The sequence below is a fragment of the Portunus trituberculatus genome, chromosome 10 (assembly GCF_017591435.1).
Source record: "Portunus trituberculatus isolate SZX2019 chromosome 10, ASM1759143v1, whole genome shotgun sequence".
In the NCBI taxonomy this organism is placed as follows: domain Eukaryota; kingdom Metazoa; phylum Arthropoda; class Malacostraca; order Decapoda; family Portunidae; genus Portunus; species Portunus trituberculatus.
Genome location: NC_059264.1, coordinates 2455255 through 2481582, shown reverse-complemented (window position 1 = coordinate 2481582; position 26328 = coordinate 2455255). Strand labels below are relative to the sequence as shown.

Genomic DNA, 26328 nt, shown 5'->3' with positions numbered 1-26328 from the left:
TCAGTTTGGCTTCTCATATTGTTTTGCCTTCTAGTCAGTGTTATTGAGTCAGAAGTCCTCTCTCTCCTTCTTCGGTCAATGTTAGGCCTCTCTCCCTCTCTCTCCCTCCCTCTCCAGTATTATTTTGTCTTGTAAGTCAGCATTATTGAGGCTAACTGGCTTTCTCTCCTCTTCAATTCTCTCTCTCTCTCTCTCTCTCTCTCTCTCTCTCTCTCTCTCTCTCTCTCTCTCTCTCTCTCTCTCTCTCTCTCGTAGTATAATTTTGTCTCGTAACTCAGCGTTATTGAATCAAACTGGCTTTCTCTCACTAGTTTTACCTGAACCTGTTTGAGTCTGACTGCCTTTCTCTCCCTAGTTTTACCTGAACATGTGTGAGCGTGAGTGTGACTGCCTTTTTTTTTTTTCCCTAGTTTTACCTGAACATGTGTGAGTGTAACTGCCTTTCTCTCCCCCTACAGTTTTACTTGAACATGTGTCGCATCACTGAGGACACGGAAGACCTGAAGCGCATCACCCTGGAGCCATCAGACGAATCCATCCTGGTGAGTACTGTGCTGGGCGGGTGCTGGGGTGACTTGGTGATCGTAGAGGTGTGATGCTTTGAAGTGCTGGGTGGGTGATGGCTTGTGTTGGTGCTTGTAGAGTGATGGATGGGTGTTGGATTAACTTGGTACTGGTAGAGGTGTGATGCTGTGCTGTGCTGGATGGGTGCTTGGTTGACTTGGTGCTTGTAAAGGTGTGATGCCCATCCTAACCTAACCCACCCTACCTTACCTTGTCTTGCCTTGCCTTGCCTTACCTTGCCTTGCCTTACCCTAACCAAACACAACCTAAAATACACTAAATTAACAAAACCTAACCTAACCTAACCTAATATGAAGAAAAATAAAATAAAATAGAATAAAATAAGATAAAATAAGCACTAACCTCACTTAACCTAACCAAACACCCTCCTACCCCTAAGGCTGACATGGGAAGTGTGGGCGGCGTGGGTGGGTGTGGTTCTTACGGTGGCACCATGACACCCTCCGACTCCACCGCCACCTTCCACTCGGCCTCCACCCTGCCTGTGTCCGCCTCTGTTGACCCGGTGGACTCCCAGGCGCCCAGCTACAGGGTGGAGCATGTCATCTTGGGGCAGGTCAGGGCGGGGAGAGCCTCTGCTTACACACACTCCATCCGCATGTGGTCTGCTATTAAGAGTAAGTGGTGGGTGTGTGTGTGTGTGGTTGTCTATTTATCTATTTGTTTTGTTTTATTTACTTTTTTTTTTTTTTTTTTTTTTTTGTGTGTGTGTGTGTGTGTGTGTTTGATGTGTTTTTAGATGATTATTTATTTGTTTATTCATCTGCTTATTTCTTTTTTTTTATTCCTTCTTTGTTTCTTTCTTTTTTCTTTCTCTTTTTATATATCTATCTATTGCCACAAGGGGAGTGGTGGCATGTGTGTGTGTTTTAGATGACCATTTATTTATCTATTCATCTACTTATCTACCTATTTATTCATGTATTTATCTATTGACTGGTTGGTTTAGGGGGTGTGGTGGCGCGGTGGCACGTGAGTCGCAATGTGTGGCAGTACATGGTGGCCATCGCGCTGGCATACTTTGTGACACTGTGCCTGTACCCGGGCATTGTGACGGAGGTGGCATCCTTCCGCCTGGGCTCCTGGATGCCTGTTGTGATGATGGCCACCTTTAACCTGTTCGACTTCATTGGCAAGGTCAGGCTGGTTGGTTACTGTGCCTTCAAAAACCTTATACCTCCTTTATCACTTAAAAAAAACTCAGCTCTTTTTTTTTTTTTATCACTCAGATCTCAAAATAACTCTTAATTTCCTTTCCTTATAAGTCAGATATGTTAGGGTGACAGGGTGACATCATTGGTAGGGTGAGGTAAGGGTGTTTTGGCAGGATGAGGTGAGGGTGACTATATCCCTTTAAAGAGTCAACACTTCCGTTACCAGTCTTAGGTCTTAATAAACACCCTTAAACTCCCTCCCCGCCCACATTTCCTATCTTTTTTAGTTAAAATACCTTCAAAGCCTTCGTTTTCCTTTCTTAAGTGTCAACACCAAACACACACACACACACACACACACACACACACACACACACACACACACACACACACACACACACACACACACACACACACACAACACCTTTTATTTCCTCCCCTTTATACCTCAAACTCCTTCAAAACACACCCCATATCCTTCCCTCACACTCAAACACCTTTAAAACACCCGTAAAAACACCCCACAATTCCCGACAGGTGTTAGCATCAGTGCCGTATGATTGGACGAGGCGGCAGCTGGTGGGCGGCTCTGTGGCGCGCATCTTGTTGGTCCCCCTGCTGATGCTCTGTGCTGGCCCACGTGTCGCTCCCTTTGTCCCCGGCGAGGCCACACCACTTCTCCTCACGGCACTCCTTGGCCTCACTAACGGCGTCCTGGGCTCTGTGCCGATGATTCTGGCCCCAACCAAGGTGCCAGATGACCACAGGGAGCTTACCGGGAATATTATGACCCTTTCGTACTATGTTGGCCTGACTCTTGGTGCCTCGGTCGCCTACGGTTTGGATGATGTTCTCGGGCCACATGACGCCACCACCTGTCAGGGTTTTGGGATGGCCTCCGCTCAGCTGCCTAATGGTACGCTTACTTCTGGGTAATTGTATGTGTGTATGAGTGTATGTGTGTGTGTATTCTGCAATGGTTCTGTGTTGTCTCTACTTACTAATGCTTTTGAAATGTTCTTGAAATGATCTGTTTTTTTTTTTTTTTTATTTATTTATTTTTATGGTTCTAGTGACAGATTAGCAAGATTTTGAAGTGTTATGTTTTTTTTTCTTAAGAGTGTTTTAATGGTTGTAGTGACAGGTTAAGATTTCTACATTATTAGCAAGGGAACCAGTCTTGAAAACCCGGCTAGTCATGTCTGTGGCCTTGGAAAACAGTCATGGTGAAAAAACATAGTGTTTCTGAGAATGAGGATGTAGGATGGGAGTATTTGACTAATGTGACAGGGATTTTAGGGTGAAGGATGAGTAATAGGTAGTCTAGCATAAATAGGATGAGTACTGGTGAGTGAGGAAGTGGGTAGGGTGATGGGGGGGATAGGTAGAGAAGGGTGAGGGATATTACATGCTTTTAGTGTGGTGTAGGGTGAAGAGATACGAATAATGGCTTGTCTGGCATTAGGTAAGGGTGAAGGGCAATATTTCTAGCAAGAGACAGGTTGAAAGATTCTAAACACACAGTAATTATGAAGGTAAAAGGAGAGTGTGAGAATAATATGTTAGCCCAAAAATGGTGAAGGAACATCTGATTAATTATGAAGTTGTGTTAGGTGAGAAAGGTAAAGGACGATAGTTTTAATAAGAGACACAGTGAAAAATACAAAACAAACAGTAATCTTGAAGGTAAAAAGGAGGTTGTAGAAATAGTGTTAGGCAAAAAGGGAAAAGGGTAAAGAAACATGTAGTTTAGTAAGAGAAAGGGTGAAAAATACAAAATAAACAGCAATTATGAAAGTAAAAGGAGATTGTAGAAATAATTTGTTAGGCAAAAAAGATGAAGGAAGATATTTTTTAGTAACAGACTGGATGAAATATGCAAATAGTAGCTATGAAGGTAAAAAGGAGGTTGCAAGAATGTGTAAGGCAAGAAAGATGAACACAATTTTAGTAACAGACAGAGTGAAAAATACAAATAAGCAGTAACTATGGAGGTAAAAAGAGAGTGTAAGAATGATGTGGTTGGCAGGAAAGGTGAACATATATTTTAGTAACAAACAGTGAAAGATACAAAATAAACAGCAACTATGGAGATAAAAGGGAGTGTGAGAATAATGTGTTAGATAAGAAAGGTGAACATATATTATAGTAAGAGACACAGTGAAAGATGCAAAACACACAGTAACTATGAAGGTAGGAGAAGATTCTGATGATGATGTGTCAGCCCCATCTGGAAACAAGCAGACCTGGAAGTGAATTAACTAAAACAAAGAAGAAATTAGAAGTGTTTTGAAATTAGTATATGTTGTTACGGGTGTGCTTAGATATTTATGGAGAGAATTTATTTATTTATCTATTTACTTTGGCAAGAAACAAATTAATGTACCCAGAAGCAAATTAACTAAAACAAATATAGAAAAATTAGAAGAAGTGTCTTGAAAATAGTATGTGTTGTTAGGAGGTGCTTATTTATTTATTTTATTATTATTTTTTTTATTGTAGCAGGAAGGAAATTAATGTACCCAGAAACAAATTATCCAAAACAAATATAGAAAAATTAGAAGTGTGTTGAAATCAGTCTGTTGTTAAGAGGTGCTTATGTATTTACAGAGAGAAAATGTTGCTCTACTTCTTATAGATGGAGACAAATTGATTTACCTAGAAACAAATGATCCAAAACAGATTTAGAGCAATTATGAGAGATGTCTTAAATGTGGTATATATTGTTAGAGGGCACTTGTATATTTACAGAGAAAATATTGGTCTTCTTATAACAGGAAAGAAATTGACATCCATAGAAGTGAATTAATTAAACCAGCTATAGAAAAATTAATAGAAGTGTCTTGAAATCACTATACACTGTTAGGAGGTGCTCACGTATTTACAGAGAAAATAGTTTTTTTTTATAATTAGGAAAGAAATTGGTGTCCCCAGAAGTGAATTAATTAAACCAGCTGTAGGAAAATTAATAGAAGTGTCTTGAAATCACTATACATTGTTAGGAGGTTCTCACGTATTTACAGAGAAAATATAGTTTTTTTTATATTAGGAAAGAAATTGACGTCCCCAGAAGTGAATTAATTGAAACATATATAGAAAAATTAGTAGAAGTGTCTTGAAATCACTATACATTGTTAGGAGGTGCTCATGTGTTTATGGAGAGAAAATACAGGTTTTTTTTTTTTTATATTAAGGAAGAAATTGACGTCCTGAGAAGTGAATGAACCATAACATATATACAAAAATTGGAAGTGTCTTGAAATTAGTATATATTGTCAGGGGTCCTTATGTATTTAGGTAGATACTATATTGGTCTTCTTATTGTAGCAGGAGAAGCGAATTACACAAAACAAATAAAAAAGTGTCTTGAAACTAATATACATGTTGCTAGAAGCTTTTTATGTATTTACGGAGAGAATAATGTACGTAGGTTTTTATTGTAGCAAGAGGCAAACTTATCGATCACTTTTCTCATTGACTCTCACATATCAAGGCATTATTATCTTTGACGAGAGGTTCATCTGTGTCTTGAATTGTCCACATATCACACCATGAAGAGTTACTGCATATCCCACCAGCACACTTATAGACACAGCCACTAACCTCACCATGTCTGTAATTAAAATAGACTTGAGGAATAAATGTCAAATGTGCTTGGTGAAGGAATAGTGGAAAAATAAAGAAGAAAAAGTGCACCAATAAGGATCAAACAGGATTCTTAGCTTTTGTAATTAGAAAAGATAAGACATAGATATAAAATGTGCTTAGTGAATTAAAGTAAAGTGAAAGAAGATTGAAAAAAGATGAAGAAATGCACCAATAAGGAACAAACAGAATTCTTAGCTTTTGTATTTAGTAAAGATGAGTAATAAATGTAAAATGTGCTTGTGGATTAAAGTAAAAAGTGAAGGAATAGTGAAAAGAAGGCAAAGAAATGCGTTAATAATGAACAAGCAAAATTCCTAGCTTTTTTAAGTAGAAAACACTTGAGGAATTGAAAGAAAATGTACTAGATGATGAAGAAAATTAAAGAAACTGTAGGATTATTATAAGGAAGTTAAAGAAGTACATTAATGAAGGACAAACAAATCAGAAAACTAGGTACATGGACAGAATTTGTAGCTTTTTGTAGTTAGAAAAGATGTGAGAAATGAAAAAAAAAGTGTACTGGACTAGCATTACCTGACTTGGGGGTGCTGAAATCAAATATAGGGGGTGCTGGGACATGATGCACACACTTCACTTTCTTTTATCCTTCTAATAACAAGAGGTCCGAGGGGTCTCCAAGCGCACGGGTTCGAATCCTGTTCACGGTATAGAGGAAGAAGAAAGAGAAGGAGAAGAAGAAGAAGAAGACCCGAATTATCTAAAAAAACATGCATATCTTTGCCTTACATTTTGCAACAGATAGAGACAACGGAGAGATGTAGAAGAAGAAGAAGACGCATAGATTGTAGTACAGATTAAGAGAGATGTATAGAGAGAAGAAGAAGAGGAAGATGATGATTTTGTAGTTAATGCATAGGGTATAGTAGAGATTAAACTGAAATGTATAGAGAGAAGTAAAAGAGGAAGATGATGATGATGATGTGTAGATGATGCATAGGTGAAGTGTGTGTAGTGTGTAGTGATGACGTGAGGGTTGTGGGGACCAAGGAAGAGGTAGATAGTGAAGGTTAGGTTAGGTTTGATTGATTTTTATTTTTATTGATTTACTTTTTTTTTTATGTAAGAGGGAGAACGACCAAGGGCAAAAAAAATGAATATTAGGAAAAAAAATAAAGGCCCACTTAATTAATTCACTCATTCAATATTTACTTCATCTCTCGGTTGTTTCTTGGCTTTCCTGTCTCTTGTTGTGTCTTGTGTTATGTCAGTTCAATTTGTCAGTTTTTTGGTTGTTTTATTCTGCCAGTCAGTTTAGTAAAGTCTATAGTTGTCAGTTCAGTCAGTTAACCAGTCAGTAAGCCAGTTAGTTGAGCAGCCAGTCACTCGGTCCATTAAGTAGTTGATTGGTTAGTTATTTCATCATTTCACCAGTCAGTCAGTCAGTCAGTCAGTCATCCGAGCCTGTCAGTCAGTCAGTCATTCATCCCAGCCAACCATCAGTCAGTCAGTCAGTCAATTGGTCATTTTACTTATCATTCAATCCTTCAGCCAGTCAATCAGTAGTGATGGGAAAGGAGAGAGAGAGAGAGAGTACACACGAGTTATAGACAGTGCAAGATCAATATATTTTCTAAGGAACCTTGTTATTTTGAGAGAGAGAGAGAGAGAGAGAGATCTTTAAGAAACATATACCAAAGAAAGAGAGTGAGTTATATTTATCTAGTTTTAAAAGATGTCTTGTTATGCTGAAGTAGTGGGAGAGAAGCAAAAGGGAGATGGATAGATAGATTAAAAAATAGAAAGGCTGATAGATAGATAAAGAGGAGGAGGAGGAGGAGGCAGCTGATAATGAAGGAATAGCTAATGTTAATGAGACAAAAGAGAGAAAGAGGGGGAGAGACAGATAGAAAGTTTGATAGATAAAGAAGAGGAGGAGGAGGAGGCTGAAAATTAATAGGTGTTGAGAAAGCGAGAAAGAGAGAGAGGTAAATAAATAGAAAAATAGATAAAGAAGTGAAGATTTTTAACTAATAACACTAAACTACACACAAAAACTCAAGCCTTTTCTAACAACTATTGAAATCTAAGTTAAATAAATGAATAAATAAAAGCAAATAAATAAAAATAATAATAATAATAAGTTTTTGTGACCACTCTCAATTCTTGGCCCTTACATGGTTAGCGTACAAACATTTTAATTTGCAGTGACGAAAATAAAAAAATCATAGACCACAACATAAACATACAAAAAACCCCACAAACCACACACACCACAAACACCAAACACACACCAAACAAATACCAACCATTCACCTACCCACACACCAAACAAACACCAAATCAGACCAATGGGGTGCAATTAATTCAAAAGCAACAAACAAGGAAATCAGCGCAAAACAACACAAAACCACACACACCACAAACAACAAACACACATCAAAACAGACCAATGGGGTGCAATTAGACCCCCTCTACTTTCCTTTGTGGTTCAGGCGACAAACAAGCAAGTCAGCAAACCACACAATCAAAACGGAAACACATCAGAGCCTTGTTGGTGTTTGCATGTGCCTTTTTTGGATGACAACTGTGCTTTCCTCTGAATTGTTGCCTAGCCCCAAAATTCTCAAAAGATATGTTTAGTTTAATGAAGGAAACACACTGAAGAAGAGGGAAGAGGAGGGAGGGAAAATAAATAGAGAGAGAGAGAAAGAAATTTGAGGGTTTGAGAATTGAAGTTGAGAAAAAATAGAGAGAGAGATTTGAGGGTTTAAGAATGTATGAAGTTATGGATTAGGAAAAAGGAGAAGATTGTGAAGGAAAGAAGGAAGGATTGTGTGTGTATGTGTATGCATTTGTGTGTTTGTGTGTATACGTTATTCCATTGTGTATTATTTATTTATTCATTCACTGTTATTGGTATTTATTCTAGTTTAGTGAAGAAAAAAAGAAAGCAGAACTAGACTTAGGAATATAAAACACTCATAAATACAATGATAGTGTAACAGAAAGAAAAAAAAAAAAAACGGAGAAACAAAAAATTTATACAGTACAGTATATATAAACGTATGTGTGTGTGCGTGTGTGTCTGTATATCCGTATGCCTTAAGTTAAAGCAGCTAAATGAGGCACTGGGTGAAGAGGAGAAGCAGTTTTGAATCCTTTACCTGTCCATATGACCAGATAATGTTATGTAATGTAGTGTATAGTGTCACAACTTCCTCTTCTCTCGCTGTCACTTAGAGAGGGACAGAGGGGTGAGAAGTAGTAATGTAATGTTGAGATGTTTTGTGTGTGAGAGAGAGAGTGTGAGTGAGTGAGAGAGTATTTAAAGCAGCTGTGTGTGTTTATGTGTGAGAGTGTGTGTGTGTGTGTGTGTGAGAGGATTTAAAGCAGCTGTGTGTGTTTATGTGTGAGAGAGAGTGTGTGTGTGAGTGAGAGTATTTAAAGCAGCCATAATTCATTCTCACATCGCATCTCAAACATCACACACACACACACACACATTAATCACTCTAAGCCATGATATGTAAAATGTATGTTTACTACTACTACTACTACTACTACTACTACTACTACTACTACTACTACTACTACTACTACTACTACTACTACTACTACTACTACTACTACTACTACTACTACTACTACTACTACTACTACTACTACTACTACTACTACTACTACTACTACTACTACTACTACTACTACTACTACTACTGGATGGAAATGAGTGTTTTCACTATGTTTCTCGCCACACACTCTCAGTCACTGTAACCTTATGTATTCTCACCCCACTAATAAACTGTACTCACCACCACCACCACCACCACCACCACCACCACCACCATTACTATTACCACTGCTATATGTTGCGTCAAAGTAGGTCATTGTAAATACAAACACTCAATCGCACGCCAGAAAATTATAAAAATGTACATATAAAAAAAAAACTTAAACTTTCTGCACCTCTGTAGTATGATGGCAGAGAGAGAGAGGGAGAGAGATATGAGGTCAAATGAGCTATGAAACCATAAAGAAGTGAAAAGGAATATAAACAAAAAGAAAGAAAATAAAGACAATAAGAGATAAAGATGAAGAGAAGAAGAAAGAGAAATGAAGGGAAAAATTAATGGCAAAGTGAAAAAAGAAAATACTTGATATACATTGTTGTGATTATATATATTGTTGTGATATATTTTTTGGAATTTTGAGTTGCAAAGAGACAAACATCAAACTATTTTCACTTATAACTCTGATGAAATGTTAACTGTTGATTCACAAATAGGAATGAATGACCTAAAGAGTTGTCATGAATTAAGGTTTAATACATTGCAGCATTTGATCGTTCTAATATAATACAATTGTCTAGTTTATTGAGATGCATGTTGTAATATTTTGAAGTAATCCATTTTTTGGGTGTGCTTTTAATTTTTTTTTCTTGAAATATTCCATTTTTCCCTGTTTGCGATAGTTTTTAGATATATAATTGAAATTCTGAGATGCAAATTCCCAAAGAATATGCAAAAAATGGCAAACAAACATTCTCAATCACAACTTTGCAAACACACAAACCACTCATTCCTATATTGCGAGTCACATCAAACCCAATCATGTAAAAAGACTCAATAATATTCTCAATCACACTTTGCTAAATTGTAAACCAACCAATCCTATTATTACAAGTGACTTTAACCCCTTCAGTACTGGGACACATTTTCACCATGAGATTTGTGTACGATTAGACTTATATTGACATTAGGAAGGCTCTATGGAGGTCAGAAGGTTAATGGCCACTGTCCTCACTATTTTAATCCCCCACATGAGTTTCTGAAGCTGTATAAAATCACTAAACAGTAAGCAGAATGAATATGGAAATGCGTCATGCTACTCAAAGGGTTAAGATTCATTCACAAATCACAATTAACTCGTATAACTTGTACATGCAAAACTTTAGTATAGTCTCGTGGGGGAGAGCTGGTGAACCAACCCTATAGAAACATTACAATTCCTTTATTTCCTGGTACATAAGCAATGCAACATCAGGAAAATATGAGAAAAAAATCAAAGAAAAAAGGGAAAAAAATGTAAACCACAACAAACCTCAGCAAGCCATCGTGAACAGTGAGTGGTGGTAGTAAGCCATGCAAGATCAGGAAAATTTGAGAAAAAATCAAAGAAAAAGGAAAAAAATCTAAACCACAGTAAGCCATAATGAAAAATGAGTGGTAATAACATAAGCAATGCAACATTAGGAAAATTTGAGAAAAGATAAAACAAAAAGTAAAAGAAAAACAAAATAAACCACAAGCCATAACAAGTGTAGAGAACAGAGTGGTACATCAACAACGCAAGATAAGAAAATTTGTGAAAGAAAAATACAACAAAAGAAATAAAAAAAAAAAAAAGTAAGCCACAATAAGTCATAGTGAATGAACAGTGAACAGTGAACTGAAGCTGTAGAAAGACAAGAGTGCAGACTGTATTGTTTGCAGTGTCCAGACGTAAACAAACAAGGAAGCGAACGTGGGAAAAGAGAGGTTGTCAGCAGAACTTATTGGAAGGAGCAGAGTAAATAAGATAGATAAAATACATGAGGGAGGCGCTGATATAAAGACAAAGCTTCCCGAACTACACCTGACCTGACCTGGGCTTGTACTCTCAAACACTTCACTGCTTCACCTCAACTATTTCAAAAGGCTTTTGTTTAAATTTACACAAGTTTTTAAGGTGTTTTTATGGTTCTAGAGGCAGAGTGACAAGATTTCTGCACTATTAACAGGAGAAAGACATGAAAACCCTGCTAGTCATCTCTGTGGCCTTGGAAAATAGTCGTAGTGAGAAAATAGGGTGTTTTTAAGTTTATTTTATCTTATTTATTTATTTTTTTTTTTTTTTTTTTTACTGTTCTAGAGGCAGAGTGACAAAATTTCTGCACTATTAACAGGAGAAAGACATGAAAACCCCGCTAATCATCTCTGTGGCCTTGGAAAATAGTCGTGGTGAGAGGTAGAGCGTTCATGAATACGGTTCCTGGTGCGGTGCGATGGGGTGGGGTGCGGTATGGTGCGGTGCGGTGCGAGCCATCCGCGTATGTATTATGTATGTTTTGATGTATTGAGACAGACAAGAGATGTATATATATATTTGAACCGCTATGCTATTATTATACATTATATCACACATACTCTTCCTGTAGATTTATAAAGAATAGAGATCATAGTCATAAAAAAAAACAAAAACAATGGCATGTGTGTGTGTGTGTGTGTGTATGGGACATTTATCAGGTACAAAGAGAGTTTAATTAGCGTATTATCTTACTACAACCATCATTTCTTATCTGTGATCGTGATAACACTAGCATATATACAGGTAAAGTAACTACCTGGCTAATTAAGATCTGTGTGGAAGCTTAAAATAATAAGGACGTGAGCAGCCATAGTGTGTGTGTGTGTGTGTGTGTGTGTTTGTTTTCCTATTTGTAGTGGAAGCCATTACTCCCTTGTAGAAATATATTGAAATGTAATAAATAAAAAAATGTATTACTTTTCTCATGTTTGTGTTAATTTTCATGAAGTTTGTTGATTTCTAAGTGGTGTTCTCTCTCTCTCTCTCTCTCTCTCTCTCTCTCTCTCTCTCTCCGTACAAGGATATGAAAGAATGGAATGTTTGATGAGAGAGAGTAAAAGGATGGAAAACAAGAAACGAAGAAATAAAGAAAAGAGAGAGAGAGAGAGAGAGAGAGAGAGAGAAACGAAAAAATGAAGGAAACTAAATAACAGAGAGGGGGATGTTGGGATGGGGGAGGGGCCTTGTGTTGTCAATATAAAGAAGCGACAGGAAGGAAATTACGTGGTTATAAGGACAACAACACAGGGAACGTTTTAACCTAACCTTATAAAATCCATGAACTAGCTAATGACGTGCATAACATTGGAACGTTTATATATACCCTTTTAAAATTGCTCCTGAACTATTCAACATAACTTTACCATTTCTTTATTCTTTTTTTTTTTTTTTTTTTTTTTTTGTACGTATGAGTAAGAAAGTTTGGTATTTTATTCGTTTATTTTCCTTCATGTACGGGATACCAAATATAGCTTTAGTAATAATTATGAAATGATGTTTAATTAGAAGTAAAAGTAAAAAGAAGGAAAAAAAAAAACGTTCTTACAGTTATATCTAAGAACAAAAGTAAAAGTAGATAAACATTTCCTATCCTTTCTGTTTAAATTCACCTTTATGAAGCCTGGTCCAATGTACCATGTCCTGATTACTGACAGGGTGGGATCGGGGAAGCGGGGATATTTATAAATATTGCGACAGTCTTTTATTTCCTGATTTCCTGCATATATTACATTCATCCACTACTAATAAACAATTCTTATCCTGTCTCTGTTTAAATTTACCTTTATGAAGCCAGATCCAATATTCCTTGTCCTGATTACTGACAGGGTGGGAGAGGGGGTATCAATAAACATTGCGACCGTCTTTTATTTCCAACAGAAGAGACATTCAACATTGTATTTCCCTCCAAAGTAGTTTCGTCATAAGGGGAAGGAAGTGTTGAGGAGGAGGAGGAGGAGGAGAAGGAAGCCACTCAAGGAAGACAGGAAGACACAAACAGGACACGGCTGTAACGCAACACCTGTTCTTCATTACGTGATCACCTCTCTTACAAAATTAATTCCGGACCTGGAAATTTAACACAAAAAGAAGAAGAAGAAGGAAACTTAAACACGACTGAGGAAATGAAAGAAAGAGCTAAGCATGGAAGGAAGGAAGGAAGGAAGGAAGCACGTCTAGGGAAATGAAAGAAAGCTAAGCAAGGAAGGAAGGAAGGAAGGAAGGAAGGAAAGCCTGTATCTATAGAAAGACTCTGTAATTGCTTTCCTACCACGACTATTTTCAAAGGCCGTTTTCTCAAGAGCGTTTTTTCCTGTTGATACTGCAGAAATCTCACTAATTTGTCACTAAAACTGTAGAAACACTCCTATAAACCCCGCATCATTTCACCGTAACTATTTTTAAAGGCCACAGAGATGACTAGACGTGTTCTTAAGTGTGTTTCTCTTGTTACTAAAGTAAGGATCTTGTTAAGATGGTATATTTTTTTTTCAAAGTTAATGTGTCATGTTTTTCTTTGAAGTGTTTCATTTAATTTCTTTTTTCCTCTTTCCTAATGGAAGTTCTCATAAAAGATAAAATATACTCCCACACTTTATTGAGTTAACGGCGGTCACTGCACAGTGGCCACTCTTGCCTACAACTTACACAGGATGCCGTGTCTTATTTGTTGGACATATTGTTTTATTGATGTGACCTGTACGTGTATGTATGTACCCTTGTAATGAATGGTTAGTCAGAGAGAGAGAGAGAGAGAGAGAGAGAGAGAGAGAGAGAGAGAGAGAGAGAGAGAGAGAGAGAGAGACTAATATTGATATATCTTTAACCTGAAAAAGAAAGAAAAGAGCAACATTAGAGGGTGTGTCCAGTTTGTGACTTACCGTGCATATGTTTCCTGACGGCGATGCCTGGCGAGGCGTGGCAGCCACTCACCACTCAGCCAGCAGGCAGGGCCAGGGTAGCACTCTGCTGGTGGTGGTGCTGCTGCTACTGCAGCGGTGGCGGCTGAGGCTGCGGCTGCTGGTCCTGCTGCTGCTGCTGCTACTTATGCTGCTGCTTATGCTGCTGCTCCGTCTGCTGCTGCTGCTGCTGCTGCTACTGCTGCTGCATTTTGCTGCTGCTGCTGCTGCTGTTGCTGCTGCTGCTGCTGCTGCTGCTGCTGTTGCCTCGGCCAGCAGGCAGGGGTAGGGTAGCTCGCTGCTGCTGCTGCTGCTGCTGTTGCTTCGGCCAGCAGGCAGGGACAGGGTAGCACGCTGCTGCTGCTGCTGCTGCTGCTGCTGAGGGAATACGGACGGTGTGTGTATTTGGTGGCGCCATGCACGGAGGTGCGGGGAAGGCTGGCCGGTGTCGTTGGTGAGGTGATGTGCACAGGCTTGACAGGACGCCCGCCGGCTTTCAATAGTACAGTGAGCGGCGCAGGCGACGCCGTCGGTGTAACCTTCGCTGCAACACTTCACACAACAACACAACACACGGCAGGCCGCAGCGGTGGCTTGGAGTCAGTCCTGCTCACGCGTCTCCAAAAGTGAAGGCTGCGAGAAGAACGCTGAGTGCTGAGTCCAAACGTCCTGCTGCATGTTTGCCGCGCCGCGCGTTGGACACTTGGCTGTCCCACGGTCTATATAGATAGTATGGATGACCGATGCCGCCCTGCCCTCAACACACCTGCAGCGCCGCTCGTTGGACACTTGGCTGTCCCACGGTCTAAATAGTATGGGTGACCGATGCCGCCCTGCCCTCAACACACCTGCAGCGCAGAGCGTTGGACACTTGGCTGTCCCACGGTCTAAATAGTATGGGTGACCGATGCCGCCCTGCCCTCAACACACCTGCAGCGCAGAGCGTTGGACACTTGGCTGTCCCACGGTCTAAATAGTATGGGTGACCGATGCCGCCCTGCCCTCAACACACCTGCAGCGCAGAGCGTTGGACACTTGGCTGTCCCACGGTCTAAATAGTATGGGTGACCGATGCCGCCCTGCCCTCAACACACCTGCAGCGCAGAGCGTTGGACACTTGGCTGTCCCACGGTCTAAATAGTATGGGTGACCGATGCCGCCCTGCCCTCAACACACCTGCAGCGCAGAGCGTTGGACACTTGGCTGTCCCACGGTCTAAATAGTATGGGTGACCGATGCCGCCCTGCCCTCAACACACCTGCAGCGCAGAGCGTTGGACACTTGGCTGTCCCACGGTCTAAATAGTATGGGTGACCGATGCCGCCCTGCCCTCAACACACCTGCACAACACCGCCAGAGTAAGGCAGTGCCTATACCCGCCCGATTTAGGCCACACTTTTCCGGAGACTGCTGGCGCCAAGGTAAAGACTAAAGAGAATTGTCTTTACCTTGGCTGGCGCCCGGTGCCCACGGCCCCGCTCGGTCTGCTGGCCATCCCGGAGTTTGACCTCTACACAATTAAGGGGTTTGTCGTTATGGAGGAAGGGAACACATTCCATGTCCATCCCCATCATTTCTCTACAGGAGTGCTTGCCCCGGCCTCCTCCTCCTCTGTGCAGGTCCGCGTGACGGCATCGCCAGGACGTGAGTGGCTGAGTGCAGCTCAGTGTTTGGCATCGCGTCTCGCTGAGAAGTGCCGAGTAGTGAAGAGGAGGAGGAGGAGGTGGAGAACACTCAACCATGGGAATGATAGGGAGGGACATGAAACAGCCTGTTCTCCCATTCTCCGTCATGAAGAACCTCCTAATGTGGAGGAGAAACAGCGGGAGGCGCAGCAGTCCATGGGAGACAGAGGCCCCGCGGCGACCATGTGCACAGCCTGTGGCAGGACGTGACCCAGATACATGAGGTGACTCATGACCTTAGGCCACACTAATGACCCAAGCTATCCTTTCTCTGACCTCTTCCACGGCCTTCACAGCTCTGCCCTGCTTGGCGTCGTGGCGTCGTTGGCAGGGGTGGTCGGCGCCACCCTCACGGAGACGCCCGCCATTGCAGAGCAGAGCGGTGAAGGCGTGCCGCTTCCCTAAGATCCCTTCACTGTACCTTCAAGTAAGGCACAGTCTTGGGCATGTCGTGGTGCATGTCAGCACCTGCAGGAGGGCGGCCAGCGCCACCTGAGGACAGACACCCCGCGTGCCGCCGGCACGCAGCGCACCGTGACGGGGGTCTGGCCGTCCCTCTTCAGCACCCAGGGGCCAGCTGGGCAGGACTCAGAGCTAAGCTCTACTTTTTGTCCTTCCTGGGGAAGGCGAAGGAGGCAGTGCGTCTCCTCCTCCCCCAGCGGCACCCAGACCTGGGGCGGGACAAACGTCACTCCACGGGGCACGATGACGGGGCAGCCTGAGCCGCGCCGTCACACAGATTGTTGCTGTGTTGCCCCGCTTTTGACGAATGTCCGAAAAAGAAAATCCTTGCCGTGGTGTGATTCCAGGCCAAACCAATTTCATGGATGGTATCGATGAGTGCGTGTGTGCAGCGTGAGTGTGGCAGCATGACACACACACACACACATACTCTGAGGGCGCCACACACTAAGCTGTGGACCAGGTGCTCCTGCCACGCACAGGGCGATAACGAAACTACCGTCAATAGTCTTCTATCTTAATCCATCAATAGAACCATAAAAATATCCTTAAAACGTAACTTTACCGAGACTAATTTCAAAAGCTGCAGAGAATATTAGACGTTCTCAAAAGTGTTTCTCCGGTTAATGGCGTGAGATTCTTGGTAATCTATCACTAAACCATACAAAAGGGAAAAAAAAAATCATTAAAATCCTACGTCAAAATACAAATCTTGTTAACCTGTCACTAGAAAAAAAAAAAACCGTTACTTGAACAAAACTCTTTTAAAAGTATAATGGAAATAGAGCTTGCTAATATATAAAAACATAGCTTCCTCTCATCATTTCCCACGTCACACATCTGCATATCCATTCATTGTTTCGTTAACTCACTAACTTATTCACGTGAGCCAGGACACGTGCACACCATTGATAATTCCTTTCCTGTCTCCTTGACGTGCTTGCTTTCCATTCATATGTCACTTGACTCACTTCGTATTACATTTGCTTCCACGGAAGTGGTGGTATTTAAAGAAAAAAAGAAAAAGCGAAGAAGAAGAAGAAGAAGAAGTAGATGAAGATGAAGAAGAAGAAGAAGTAAACAAAGAAGGAGAAAAAGAAGTCGAACACAGGATAATCATACACACACACACACACACACACACACACAGAGTACTACTACACATACGTACATATCCATCCGTCTGTCTTTCATCACTCAATTTTCTCTTACTCAGCACCGGATATTCTCATGACATGTTGTTTGTCCAAATGGGAAAAAGAAGAAAGAAAAGAAAAGGAGTAGGAGTAGGAGGAGGAGTATAATCGTTAGAATAAGACGGAAGAAATCTAAAGAGAAGAGGAGGAGGAAGAGGAGAACCAAAGCAGGAGGGGAGGAAGTAAAGCAAGCTGATATAATGAAGAGAAGAAAAGGATAAAGGAGGCAGAAAAGAAGGAAGAGAAGGTGAAGGAGGAGAATCGGGAAAGGAGAGGAAGGAAGGATCACTAATATTAAGAGATGAAAATGGGGAGGAGGCAGAAAAGGAGAGAATGATTAAAAGAAGGGTAAACAAAGAATGAAGAGGGGCGAAGCGGGAAGAGCAGTAGAAGGAGAGGAATTAATGAAGGAAAGCTAAGAATGGAGAGAAGAAAATGGAGGAGGAGACAGAAAAGGAAAGGGAGGAAGAGGAGGCGGAGGAGAATGAGTAGGAGATTCGAAGCAGAAGAATAGGAAGTAAAAAAGGAAGAAAAGAGAGAAAGAGGGAGGAGGTAATGATTAAAAGTAGGAGAGTAAAGAATGAAGAGGAGAAAGAAGGAGAAGGAGAATTAAGAGGAGAATCGAAGAAGGAATTTAAGAAAGAGACAGAAGAGGAGAAAATGATGAAGAGAAGGAGAGTAAAGAATGAAGAGATCGAATGAGGAGGAGGAGAATCAAAGGAAGAATTGAAGAAGGAGGCAGAAGAGAAGGAGGAGAGAATGATTAAGAGAAGGAGGAGGAGGAGGACGAGGAGGTAGGGGCGTCATATCCGGGGGTGAGTGAGTGAGACAGGATGCGTTTAGGTAGGTGGCTCGCCCGCATCTCGACCTTTCATCCCACCACACTTATTTAACTCCGTACTTTCTTTGTCTCAGCGCAAATGGCGGAGGAGGAACTGAACACGGGGCAATGGAACTTAACTACACCTAACAACACCCCTGAACCGGTTCCCAGACGCTTATTTGAGCAGGAAAAGGGGGAAAGTAATACAGTTTTTGTCCCTGCTATACCGAGGTGTCGAACGCGAGAGAGACAACAGCAGGTGGTCAGCGGGAAGAACTTACTGTGTGCTCGCTATTAAATTTCCAACGATATGCAGGAAAACAGGGAAGACTGAAGCAAAGATGAATAAATTATAGATGTAATGGGTAATTGTGGTAATTGTACGTTTAGGAAAGGGAGAAATCAAGGCGTGAGGGAAAAAAATTAATTCATATAGCTATTCAGTACAAAAAGAAAGAAGTTTGGAGGGACTGAAAGAAATGTTAGTAAATGAAGTAACTGATAGAGATGGATAAAATAAGGTTTAGAAATAGTGGATAGCAGGAAATATGGATGGCTTGTGTAATGGATGGGTGAAATTCATAACTGGGCGTTTAGAAAGGGAAAATATGAGGATAAGTGAAAATTAGTGAATATCTTCCCTACGATATCTCAGGAAAAGTGAGAAGTAGGCTTTTAGTGAAGGAAAATAGTAATAGCGAAGGAAAATTAGTGGACATTGCTTCATTTCACACGATACGAATGCAAAGAGGGAAGACTGATAAAAAAAAAAAAACTGTCCAGAATTTTTTTTCTTCCTCCTCTTCTTCCTCCTCGTCCTCGTCCTCCTCCTACTCCTCCTCCTCCTCCTCCTCCTCCTCCTCCTCCTCCTCCTCCTCCTCCTCCTCCGCTTCATATCACTTCCTCTCCTCTTCCTTTGTATTCTTATATCAAGGAAGTGCAGAATTTACGGCACCACTTCCATTATATTCTCTCTCTCTCTCTCTCTCTCTCTCTCTCTCTCTCTCTCTCTCTCTCTCTCTCTCTCTCTCTCTTTCTTTCATTAATTCTTCTCAAGTGATTACTCTCTCTCTCTCTCTCTCTCTCTCTCTCTCTCTCTCTCTCTCTCTCTCTCATGTGATAAGCCAATTAATATTTCACTTTCCTGTGACGTCTAGAATGAAGTTTAGGCATGAGAGAGAGAGAGAGAGAGAGAGAGAGAGAGAGAGAGAGAGAGAGAGAGTAGCATAATATTATCAGGTAGAGTATGAGGCAAACTGCAAGAAATTTGACCCCAATAGCAAGGTCGAGAAGGTTAAAATGAAGGTCTGTACGAAGATGACAAATATGAGAAGAAAAAAAAGTATAATAAATAAAAATGAATAAAGTAAATAAACAAAATAAAATAAAGATACATATACTCTACACGTCTTACCATTGTTTTTTTTTTTCAATTATTAGTCAACCATCCAGCCAACACTACCGGTACACCTCTCTTCCTCTCTCTCTCTCTCTCTCTCTCTCTCTCTCTCTCTCTCTCTCAATGCGTCACAGAGTACATAGAAATTCCCATGTTAATCCGGTTATAATTCTTTACATCGTGACGTAAGAGAGAGAGAGAGAGAGAGAGAGAGAGAGAGAGAGAGAGAGAGAGAGAGAGAGAGAGAGAGAGAGAGAGAGAGAGAGTATTTCAAGAAATGAGGTGTATAATGGAAATTGAGAAAAGAGGAAACGATAGAATAAACTAACTTGAGAGAGAGAGAGAGAGAGAGAGAGAGAGAGAGAGAGAGAGAGAGAGAGAGAGAGAGAGAGAGAGAGAGAGAGTGGCATCCAGTTTCCGTTCAAAATTTCCGTAATTTTTAAGAAACAAAAAATTCCGGACTTAGGCGAAAAAAGAAGTGTGTAATTTGTCACTGAGGATATACGGTGTAACACTTTTCCCAGTAATGCAAATAGTTGGTAAAGTATTTAGAAAAAATATCCAATCTGGGAAAAAAAGTAAAAAAAAAAAAAAAGAAAATGTGTTTGGAGTGATCGAGGCACTACTTTCCCAAGCGTAATAAAATTAATCGCCGCCGTCATTTCGACCTTTGAAATCTCACCCTGTAATTTTTCCTCTCTTGAAAATTCTACGAGAACTTTTATCACAAGAGCAAGTGTCTTAGGTGGTATTGGAAGAGATTTGATTAGTGTAAATAAAAGCTAGCCCGTGTGTTCGGTTCTTCCGCCATGCTAGGGCTCAGGGAAATAATCTAGGGAAAAACAGGCCGGGTCTAGGGAATCTCACTTATTTGTGTATGGTAGCAACAGCGAAGCGTCTCTCTCTGATAATATAACTCGGACATTACTCTCTCTATTTATATCAATGAGCCTCTAGATAAACACTGAATATGATAAAAATGTCCCGTAAACATTCCTATAGTCTAAAATAAGGAGGAGCAGAGACAGAAAGGCATTGGTACCTATGATATATATAAAAAGAAAGTTACTCTCTCACCACCTTGATCTATTTATATCAGACAGCCTCTGGATACATTGGATATAACAAAAATACCTTCTATATAATGTCTATGGCCTGAAATGAGGAGGAGCACCGGTAGTTAAGGAGTTTTATACATTATATGCATCCAAGAAAGATTATTCATGCAAGCTTAATTTAGTTTCTTAATTATACGAAGGAATTAACTTGCGATAGATTTCTTGCTAGAGAAAATATGCCAATGAGAAGTAATGAAACAGAAAAAAACGGCAAAAATGTATCAATTGCTTTCATATTTTAGAAATCTGAGGAAGAAATAGAAGCTTTCATGAGAGAGAGAGAGAGAGAGAGAGAGGTTGGTTATACAGCTACACACGTTATCATTATGAAAGAATCCTAAAACATTTCTGGCTGAAAGATTTTTCATGCACGGGAAGGGGAAAAAATGCTAACAAATTCCTGTTGATGAATGTGGGACGTGAAAACATTCCCTTGACTAATAAAATCCTAATTCTGAAATACTTATGCTGCATCTCTACTGTGGCATGTATTTATATATATATATATATATATATATATATATATATATATATATATATATATATATATATATATATATATATATATATATATATATTTTTTTTTTTTTTTTTTTTTTTTTTTTTTTTTTTTTTACGGTTTTAGAGTCAGATTAACAATATTTATATATATAATTCAAAGGAATAACAATCTTGGTAACCTTTAGGTTATCTACATATCCTTTGAAAAATCGTAGAGAGAGAGAGAATGAAGTGTTTCTAAAGAGCCAAAGTCAAAACGATCTTTTTTTTGCATTAGGGACAAACGTCCCCATTTTGAAAGAGAAAGGAGACGATAAAGATTAACCATATACTACCCAAAACAACAAAATGAGGCTCTGAAAACATGTAAGAGTGGAAAAAAAACACTAATGTAAAAGAAAACGAGTCTTTTTTACACCTTTTGCAAGCTAGGGACAAATTTCCAACTTCTTAAAGGGGAAAAAGACGACAAGAAACCGACCATACACTCAAAAAACATCAAAATGAAGGTCTGAAAATGGTTAAATAAACTAGAAAGGACATCAAAATACAAAAAAACACCCCTGAAAGACGAGAAACAAGGGCTAAAACCGAAGAAAGGGACTAAAAACGAGGACAGGGATAAACGGTGACGCTTTAAAGGGGAAAAAAGACGATAAAAAATCAACCATACACTGAAAAAACAACAAAATGAGGATCTGAAAACGCCGAAATAAAGAGAAAACAAGCGAAGAAACAGGAAATAAGGGGCAAAACCGAGGAAATGGAGTCAAAAGATGAGGACAGGGATAAATGTGGCGCTTTAAAGGGGAAAAAGGGAGTCAGTTGACGTGCGGTGAGGATAGAGCGAGCAATGGAGGCGAGGGGGTGATGATTCTCTCTCCTATCATAATTACTCCCATGACGCCACCATGAGCAAGGGCATCCGTAACCTGGTGTCTAAAAGGAAAAGAAGGTTCAAGGAAAATGGATACGACCTCGATCTCAGCTGTATCCTTTGAAATAAGCGAAATATCAACATAATATGGCGTGTGTGTCTCTCTCCTCTCCTCTTCTCCACTGAAGCCTTCGTATTTTTTCACGTTCCTGTGGTGTTGCTTGGTGCTCCTGTGGTGTTGTGGTGCCGTGGTGCTGTGCTGGTGTCCTGTGTGGTGTGTGGTGACCTGTGTGACCTCTGGAGTGGTGCTGTGGTGGTGTATGATGTGATGTGTCAGTGGTGGTGAGTGGTGAGACAGTGACGGGGAAAGGGCTATGAATCGTGTTTATTGGTCACTAATCTTTCACTGCAATGCCTGTGGGAGTTTTTATTTCCTTCGGTTTGTCTAATTTTCATGGTGATTTGCTGTGAAGTGAAGTGAAGTGGTTTTTGAGGTGGAGGTGTGGGTGTGGTGAAGTGGAGTGGAGAGGAGTAAGTGGAGAGAAATTGACTTGTGTTTTCACCTTACCACTTCACCCATCTTCAGTTTATACGTGTTTTATTCATCTATGTATTACTCCCTATTTTCTTGTGAAGTGATTTGGTGTTGAAGTGAAGGAGAAAGTAAAAAAATCAGTACTATCACCAGTTCCTCTCACTTCACTCTCACTTCAACAGCCAAGCATACATTTCACTATTCACTCAATCTGCCATAATGTGAAGTGTGTGTGAAGGAAAACTTGAGGATGAAGTGAAGATAGGGTGAAATTGTGTTTAATCTGATAATTTTCACCTCAATTTAATTCCCCTGGCTGTGTTTTTATGAATTTATTTTGTACTTTTGAGCAATTTAGCAGTGTAGGGAAGAGAAATGAGGCGGCAAAGTGAAGATAGGGTGAAATTCTCTTTAATCTGATAATTTTCACCTCAATTTAATTCCTCTGGCTGTGTTTTTTATTAATTTATTTGTACTTTTAAGCATTTTAGCAGTGTAGGGAGAAAATAATGAAGTGAAGTGAAAATAGGGTGAAATTCTCTTTATTCCGATAATTTTCACTTTATTTTATTCCTCTGGCTGTTTTATCAGTTTTTTTTATTATTTTTTTTATTTTGAAGCATTTTAACTGTAGGGAAGAGAAATGAAACGGTAAAGTTAGCATATGGGAAATTTTTCTTTTATCAGATACTTTCCACTTGGTTCTATGGGTTTCTTTTTATTTTTGAGCGTTTTAGCTGTGTAGGGAAGAGAAAAGAGGTGATGCAGTTAATATAGGGTGAAATTCTCTTTGATTTAATGGTTTTTTAACTTTATTTTATTTCCCTGGCTGTGTTTCTATGGATTTCTTTTTATTTTTTAGCGTTTTAGCTGTGTAGGGAAGATAAATGAGTTGGTGAAGTTAATGTAGGGTGAAGTTCTCTTTAATCTGATAATTTTCACTTCAGTATAATTTCTCAAGCTGTGTTTTTATGGGTTTCTTTTTCTTTAGAGGTGTTTCAGCAGTGACGTGGAATGTGTGGAGGATGTGGAGTGTTAGAAAGGTGATGTGGTTCAGTGCAGAAGAGAAGGAAGGGTGGAATTCCTCTTTAATTTCCTCTGATCTATCTCGCTTCAATTTCTATGGGTGGAGTTATGTTTTCTTTGTTCAGTTTCTCTCATTATGTAATTAATTTCGTGTGTGTGTGTGTGTGTGTATGTTTTATTAGTTTTTCGTTATGCGTCTAATTTCTCTTCGTTTACTCTTTCTTTATTCGTTTTGTTGATTTTTTGCCTCTTGTACAGTGGTATTATTGATCTGGGTTTGTAAATGAATACTTTTTCTGTTCCTCTTTCTGTTGTTTCTTTTTCTCTGCATCTTCTCTTGTTCTCGTCTCGCCCACACCTTGAACACAGATTAGGTAAGGTTAGGTTGGGTTGGGTTGGGTTAGGTTAGGTTAGGTTAGGTTAAGAAGGTTAGGTTGGGTTGGGTTAGGTTAGGTAGGGTAGGGTTAGGTTAAGTTGAATTTGGTTAGGTTGGGTTGGGTTGAGTTGGGTTTAGTATGGTCTCGCATCTCAGGTCAGATGTGGGTCGGGAAGTTTGGCCTTTGTATCAGTGCTTCCCTAATGTTGTATCTTGTATTTTTATTCTGCTCTGTCCATGAAGTTGTTCTGCTGACTTTCTCTATTCCACATTTCATACACTATTTCCTTCTTTTCTTGTATCCTTAGATTGTCAAAAGGTAGGTAACTGTCCTAAAATATTTTCTTCATCTATATATGCTCCCCAACCCAAAAACCACAATTTCCCACAGGTTCCTCCAAAATCGCTGGTTGATGAGAGGTAGACATAAGTTAAAAAGAATCACCTATCCACATGCAACGGAAATGATACAGAACGTCAATCAGTCCACTGCATGTCTCACCAGAAGGAAGAATTAGCGTCAGAAAATCATTGTTCAGATGAAACTACTATATAAATTGTCCCTCGATTTTCATTACTGGTTTAATCCCTTCAGCACCATCACATGCTTTCATACTTTTTTGGTTACTATTTGGTGATTTGATACAGCTTCAGAAACTTATGTGTTGATTAAAATAGTGAAGGCTGTGGCCATTAATGATCTGTCCTCCATAGACCCTTCCTAATATCAATAAAATGGTCTAATCGTATATAAATCTCAAGGTAAAAATGCATCCCAATAATTAAGTTAAGTGCATGTAGGAAGTGATCGGTATAACATTATTTAACCTAACCTAACTGAACCTAGTGTACTGTATTTTAACTTTCAATGCCTCAAGAATTTAGTACAGGTCAGATATTTCACTGGCTGACTGGGAGGGAGTGACTGGCAGGGAAAGACTGTTGTGGAGTATTTCTATTACTGTTGCTAAGGAGTGGTGTTGCCTCAAGGTTTGCTGTTTGCTGCAGTGTTACCAAGGAATGGGCTTTGTGTTACCATTACTAGAACACCCAGTGATATGTAAGTTTTGCTGCAGTGTTACCAAGGCGAGGGCTGTTTCTGTTTTCATTACTAGAACACCCTCCAAAAATTTGCGTTTTGCCAGTGTTACCATTGAAAGGCTGTGTGTTTCCATTACTTGAAAGCCCAGCAATATTTGTTCTATGCAGTGTTATCAAGAGGAATTTGTTTGTGTTACCAGTCCATTACTAGAACACCCACAAAAATTAATGTTTTGCTGCAGTATTACCAAGGGAAGCTGTTTCTGTTTTTGTTACTAGAATGTCTCCCCAAAATTTGTGTTTTGCCAGTGTTACCAGTGGAAGGCTGTTTGTGTTACCATCACTAGAACACAAAAACTTGCGTTTTGCTGCAGTATTGCCAAGGGAAGGTTGTCTGTGTTCTCATTAATAGAAAGCCAGATGAAATTCATTCTATGCAGTGTTACTGAAGGAAGGCTATGTCACTGTTACTAGAATACCCAACAATATTTCAGTTTTGCCACAGTGTTACCAAAGAGGGGTGTGTATCTCCAATACAAGAATGGTCCCCAAAATTTAAGTTTCACTGCAGTGTTACCAAAGGAGACTGTTTCCATTACAAGAACAGCCCCAAAAATTTAAGTTTTGCTGCAGTGTTACCAAGGAAGGCTGTGCTACCATTACTAAAACTGAACTGAACTGAACTGAATCAAACTAAACTGAAATTAACTTAACTTAACTGAACCGAACCAAACCGAACTGAATTAAACTGAACCGAACCGAACTGAACTGAACCGAACCGAACTGAATTGAACCAAACTGAACCAAACTGAACCGAACTGAACGGAACCAAAGCAAGCCTAACCTAACCGAATTGAACCAAAATAAACTTACTGTAATAAAAAAGAAAGAAAAGAATGAAAAAAAAAAGAAAAAAAAAGAATGAATAGATAAATAGAAGAAACCCCTCTAGCCTAACCTAACCTAACCACATACAAGTTAAGGTTAGTCTGTAAATGTGTGGTAATGGATAAAGTCTTCATACAATTGGCAAAGGGAGAGCCAGCCAAAGGTCAAAAGGTCAACACTTATCACTTGGTACTGTTTGGTAGTGTGTGTGTGTGTGTGTGTTAGACATGACAGACAGACAGACAAACAGACAGACAGAGGTTATTATTAGTGGCGTTTAGTACATTATTATTTTATTTGTTCTTTTTTTATTTCTTTGTGTATTTTTGTTTTTGTTAGACAGACAAACAGACAGACAAACAGACAGACAGACAGACAGACAAACAGACAGACAGACAGACAGACAGAGGGTTATTATTAGTGGCGTTTAGTACAATGTTATTTTATTTGTTGTTCTTATTTTTGTGTGTATTTTTGTTTATTTTGTTAGACAGACAAACAGACAGACAGACAGACAGACAGAAGGTTATT

The 26328-nt window shown here is 39.7% G+C and overlaps 2 protein-coding genes across 13 annotated transcripts in view; both read left to right on the top strand.

The window, feature by feature from the left end:
• LOC123501979 (equilibrative nucleoside transporter 4-like) overlaps positions 1-11033 on the top strand; it is an 18932-nt gene extending 7899 nt beyond the window's left edge. For both annotated transcript variants that reach the window (XM_045251111.1, XM_045251110.1), the window contains exons 8-11: positions 459-542; positions 965-1202; positions 1535-1722; positions 2277-11033. In XM_045251111.1, the coding sequence (XP_045107046.1) occupies positions 459-542; positions 965-1202; positions 1535-1722; positions 2277-2675 (909 nt within the window). In that variant the 3' untranslated portion in view covers positions 2676-11033. The remainder of the gene's footprint in view (positions 1-458; positions 543-964; positions 1203-1534; positions 1723-2276) is intronic.
• A 10839-nt stretch (positions 11034-21872) lies between these two features.
• LOC123501972 (phosphatidylinositol 3,4,5-trisphosphate 3-phosphatase and dual-specificity protein phosphatase PTEN-like) overlaps positions 21873-26328 on the top strand; it is a 50506-nt gene continuing 46050 nt past the window's right edge. For 7 of the 11 annotated variants that reach the window (XR_006673752.1, XR_006673751.1, XR_006673749.1 and 4 more), the window contains exon 1: positions 21874-22044. Coding sequence is in view for 6 of the 11 variants with exons in the window: in XM_045251098.1 (XP_045107033.1) it covers positions 21966-22044 (79 nt within the window). In the remaining 5 variants the exon portion in view is untranslated. Of the gene's footprint in view, positions 22045-26328 lie in introns of all 11 variants that reach the window. The other 4 variants (XR_006673750.1, XM_045251094.1, XR_006673753.1 and 1 more) reach the window with 2 other exon arrangements.